The sequence below is a fragment of the Galeopterus variegatus genome, unplaced genomic scaffold, assembly GCF_000696425.1.
Source record: "Galeopterus variegatus unplaced genomic scaffold, G_variegatus-3.0.2 Scaffold1290, whole genome shotgun sequence".
NCBI lineage: Eukaryota > Metazoa > Chordata > Mammalia > Dermoptera > Cynocephalidae > Galeopterus > Galeopterus variegatus.
Window position 1 is genome coordinate 304563 of NW_007727401.1, and position 5511 is coordinate 310073.

The window sequence follows — 5511 nt, forward strand, 5'->3', positions numbered from 1 at the left end:
AAATAAATAAATAAATAAATAAATAGCGATCTTCATTACGCATTTGAACATCAACATTTAATTTGCACGACACTTCCTTAGGAAGATAACTACTGAATAAGGGTACCCCTCTATTTAAGTATTAATGATATATTGTGCTCATGCTAGTATGTAAACACTAGTAAAAAAATTTTTTTACCTTCCAATTCCAGGTAATGTATCAGGAAACCATGACAATTCCAGTTCCTGTCTCTTCTGCCTAATCAATGCACTGATTTCATTGACTTCTATAAATTCTGTACTAAAAGATAAATTTTAGATCTTCAACAGAATCCAGAAAATTTAAGTTCAGAGTAACAAATGAGTTATATCGAGCATAACCATAGTTTTTGTACCTAGTATTATGAATCATACTTACAAGAATAAGAACTTTTTTCAATTTAAACACTTTCAAAATAAATTCATTCCTAAAATAAGTAAAATTTTCATTATTACAAATCAAAATTATATTTGAGTCCTAAAAATAATATCAAATTTCTATCCTAAGTGACAGAATTTTAAAAAAATAAGTCAATTTAGACTAATATCGTCATTATCGATAGAAAGAAATTCTAGGGAAAAAAGAGCTTCCTGTTTGAAACTAAGCACAAAAAGGAAAAAAATAAAGGAGGGTATGGCTACTGCAACCAAAAGTGGGTATACTTTGGCTTTTCAAAAGGCTACTCAGACGTTATTGTCTTCTTTGGTACTCTGCCACGTTCTGAAATTAAATCACAATATTTTATTCTGTTCTTGGTTCAACTAATGCTATGTGATTTTAAAACCCCAATTTAATCTTCAAATTTCACAAATATCTACATACTAGTCACTATGGATTCAAAGACGACTAGATCCGCTCTAAGTGTTCTGCTTTATTAGGTACTTCTCCCACAATTTAATAAGCAGCCTACTTCACTATCATATAAAAAGCTGTATAGGACAACTTAACTTACTCATGAAACAAAGCCCACTGGCATAAGCAGTCATTGTGTAATAGAAAAGCTCACAAAATAACTGGTTTTCTCTTTGTCAGACCTAGTTTATTTTCCAAAAGAAACAAAAACAAAAAACCAGGTGGGCCTTTCATAATTTTTTTGAGCCCAGAGCTTAAGTTTTCTACGAAGTTAATTATAATGATTAAAACATCAAGTATAAACAGTATAAATTAAAATTAGAAAAGACTAACCAGTAAGCTCTATAGGTAAAAGAAGACTCTCCAGTGTGACTACTAGAAGAAAACATATTGGAGAAAAAACTTCTGAAGCACTGACTTGTACACTGATTTGATCTTTGAGGCTAGAAAAGTAAAAAGTAGTTAGTAAAACAGCCAACAAAAATACCTCTGTAACAGGTATATAATAGTTACATTAAAATATTTTGATATACTTGAAGCACTAGAGTTATGTACTAAATAACCCAAACAAATTATTATTTAAGAAAAAGATTTTTCTTTATTTCAACAGACCTTATTTATCTTTATTGCTGCATTTTTCTTTCCTCCCATTTCACCGTATGGAGAGTTTCCTGTACAGACACAAAAGGACTTGGTTACCTTGTCTTAATTCTTATTTAAAAAGGCTGTAAATCAGTATTAATAACAGCATATAGAAAAGAGAAAGTTAAAATATGTAGAAAAGTTACATTTCAAATAATAGTACTTGTATTTATACAATTTTCCCAAATGCTAATTTCACTGTTAAGCCACAGATACAAGAAAAACACAAAAGGCCACAATAGAGCAAACTGGTAAAGTATGTAAAACTGTTGTGATTAGAGCATATGAGTATTAAAATTCTAGTCAATATTTTCTGCCACTCTATGCAAATGTAAACTATCTTGTAACAAAAGATATACATACAAGCAGTCAAGCTGTTTAATATCAATAATGCACTTAATATTTCTTTTCCAGCTATTATATAAAACAGGGAATGTTAACTCATCTCAAGTGGGAGTTGGTAACTGGGGTCATTAGCCCTTGTTAACTCTAAACTACCATTTAACCACTGGCACCCACTTCAAGTTAAGTACTCTCCTTCCTCAAACATAATTAGAGGGAAAAGTAGAAGTGTTAACTGAAACAGCTTTCTGTTGTAGCAGTGCTGTTGGCTGCACTGCTTATGACTTGGTTTTTTTTGGTTTTATCTAACCATTAATCTGGCTAACTCTACAAAAAAAAGTATCAATCTCCATCTGGACATTAATTTCTATGAGTACTTTCAGATTAAATAAAATAAAGGATAGGAAGACAGGATAACCACAAAAATTGTGTGAACATTGTTATAGATTACTGCTCTTAGTTTTTCTTTACCATTAACCTTCTGGTATTAGTCATCTGTACCTATCTATACATTTATGGTCTGCAATAAACTGCTGCTGGTACTCTTCGGAACACTAGAAAAATCAACAATGCAAATGACAACTATGTTTTAGTCTTCAGCCTTGCTTGCCTCATAAAGGGCCTATTGACTTTGTTCAAAATAAATCACATTAACTGGAAAGCCTGTTTCCTGCTACATAAGATCATAAGTACTTTGGTTTTCTTCTGTTCGTCCAGTTGGTAGCAGCCTACTTTTGTGCTATTATCCATCCTTCATACACGTCCCACACAGAACTGTTATAACAAATTTAATTTTGATGTTGGGGGCAGGGGAGCTGGCTGAGTTTTGGGAAGAGTAAGTACCTACTCTGTGGTAGGTACCCAGCTACATTCTTAGAAATAACCACCATTTTCCTTCAGCTAGACAGAATTGCTGTGCTGTAGCTACACAGTGTGTTTTATGCCCTCAAAATGCTGAGTTGTTTTGATTCAGGTTTCATTCACTCAATATTTAGTTAAGTGTATGTACTGTTTACATAGCATTCTTTCACTTGGAAGCTTATCTCAGAAAGCTATTATTAGACAAAATGCTCTCTATGGAAAGAACTGTTAGTTTTCCGGCCAATATGAAAAATCTAGCCCAAAACCTATTTCACATTTCTCGGTAATTCTCAGGTAATTGCTGAGAGGCTCCAATGACAATCTCTAAAGTATTCAATACTGGTGAATTTGTCTCAATTGTGATTTCCTAGAGATCACTTCACAAATCCACCCTACTAACCTGCCTTTGGACAGCAGTTATATATCTTCTCATTTAATTTTTATCAGAGTAATGCATGTACATACCTTAAGAAGTCAAACAGCACTTCTAAGCTTATAAAGCAAAGTACAGAAATACCCACTCCTGATTTCTGCTTCCCAAAAGTACTATCAAATCCTTTGGCTCTTTCTTCTAATACTTACCTCTTTATTTCTAAATAACATCCTCATATATTACTCTACCTTGATTTATTGGGTTTCAGATATTATCTTATTATTTTTAAACTATGGAAGATATTTTCCTCTTTATACCATTGCCCTACCTATCCCCTTTGCTGCCTTCACTCTGTCTATATTGTTCTTTTTGATATATCGACATTTGATATAGTAGTATCACATTACTCTAACTATATAAACATTAATCACAGCTGAACCACATATTGCGCCTTTGCTGCCTTCACTCTGTCTATATTGTTCTTTTTGATATATCGACATTTGATATAGTAGCATCACATTACTCTAACTATATAAACATTAATCACAGCTGAACCACATATTGCGTTATGATTTGGTCCTTCTTTCTGAGACTTCTCAGCTTATCTTCCACTCCTATTGAATTTTTAAATTTCTGCTGTAATATCTTTTAAAACTTTCTTTTTAAAAATTGTTTTTTTTCTCATATCATTGATGAAATATCCCTTCTTTGACTTCTAAGGGAATTAATATTTTTAAAGTTGTTCCATATTTCCCAGCACTGGGTCCGTTTCATTGGGTTCCTTTGTCTTTGTTTTGATCTCTGTTATGATGTCCCTCAAATACCTGGTGACCCTGGTTTGTTTATGGGACACAAACATTGATAGAAAATGGTATGGATGGGTGGTCAGAGTCTTTCAGCTAATGGGTTTCATCGTAAGGTGATCGAGTAGAGATCTGCTATTTCACTGGGAGACTCCCAGATGTCATTATCTCCAAATCTTTTTTTGGGGGCAAGTCAGTATTTCAGAAGATCATTCTTATTTTCTGCTTTGGGGAATATAATAAGCCAGACTGCCAGTGCTTTGGGAAATGATCATGGGTAGAGGACTAGAGGCCTCACCATTTGACTTATTTTCGCTCTCTTTACCCTGTTGTTTCCTCTACCTTCATTTGTGCTACCATTTAATCTTGCTAGAGTTTAGCCCCGCACTTTGTAGAGTAAACCTCCAGTCTTTGAATGGCTAGTCCCCTTCCTCTACCCTGTTCAGCCAGGAATCTTCAGGATAAACTGGTCATCTAAAAATCTGTAACTAATTCTGTTTTTTTGGCACCACCCCATATCTCTGCCTTTAGAGATAACGGAGGCCTCCAAATTCGAGACTTTCTAAGGTTCTATAGTATATGAACTGACTTGATTCTTAACTCTACCCTCCCCATGAAAGGTTTAGCTTTCAGCTTTCTAAGACAGTTTAACATTCCCCTTGTATAATCAATCACTTTCTAGTTTCTATTTGTGCACATCTCTTATGTGAAGTTCCCTAGCCCCCTCCAGTTCTCCTGTTTTTGTGGCTTAAAATTTTTCTTTTCGGGCCGGCCCGGTGGCGCACTGCTACAGTGCACCGCTTGGGAAGCGCGGCGGCGCTCCCGCCAAGGGTTCGGATCCCACATACAGACCGGTTCCCGCTCACTGGCTGAGTGAGGCGCGAGAGCAACACCGAGGGTTGCGATCCCGTTGCCGGTCCCGGTCCGGTACGGGGGCGACACTGAGGGTTGCGATCCGTTGCCGGACACGGAAAAAGACAAAAAGGAAAAAAAAAAATTTTTTTTTTCTTTACCAAGTATTTCATACTAAGAACATGATGTCGATAAAATAAGAGTTCAAAGACAGGATGATCAAACAAAGTTCATTCATTCAGCATGCTTTTATTGTGTGCCTACTATGTGCCAGTTATTACTCCAGGCACAGGGAATACTGTAGTGAGCAAAACATATAAAGTCCCTGCCCTCATGCAGCTTATATTCAAGTTGGGGAAAGCATCAGGTAATAAGAGTTACAGGTAACACTTAGAGAACACTGTCCACATGCCAGGCATCATTCTCAAAGCTTTGCCTATATCAACTCATTTAATCCTCATGACTACTCTGCAAAGCAGATACAGGGCGCTGGGAGCGCCAAGGCTGCAGTTCGGATCCTATATAGGGATGGCCGGTGCGCTCGCTGGCTGAGTATGGTGCAGGCAACACTGTGCCGAGGGTTGTGATCCCCTTACCGGTCAGAAAAAAAAAAAGCAGATACAATTATTGCCTTAATTACAGACATGGAAACTGTGCCACAGAGAGGTTAAGTTGCTTGGCCAAAGCACATAGGTTATGAGCAGCAGATCCAGGAATCAAGCTCAGGAAGTCTGGCTCTGAAGCTGTGCTCTCCACTACACAGTACT

General features: G+C 36.1%; 1 protein-coding gene across 2 annotated transcripts in view; it reads right to left on the reverse strand.

Moving 5' to 3' along the window:
* SCAF11 (SR-related CTD-associated factor 11) overlaps nucleotides 1–5511 on the reverse strand; it is a 77934-nt gene that overhangs the window by 11997 nt on the left and 60426 nt on the right. For both annotated transcript variants that reach the window (XM_008576115.1, XM_008576114.1), the window contains exons 7-9: nucleotides 1484–1542; nucleotides 1205–1314; nucleotides 179–280 (exon numbers count right to left, since the gene is read on the reverse strand). In XM_008576115.1, the coding sequence (XP_008574337.1) occupies nucleotides 179–280; nucleotides 1205–1314; nucleotides 1484–1542 (271 nt within the window). The remainder of the gene's footprint in view (nucleotides 1–178; nucleotides 281–1204; nucleotides 1315–1483; nucleotides 1543–5511) is intronic.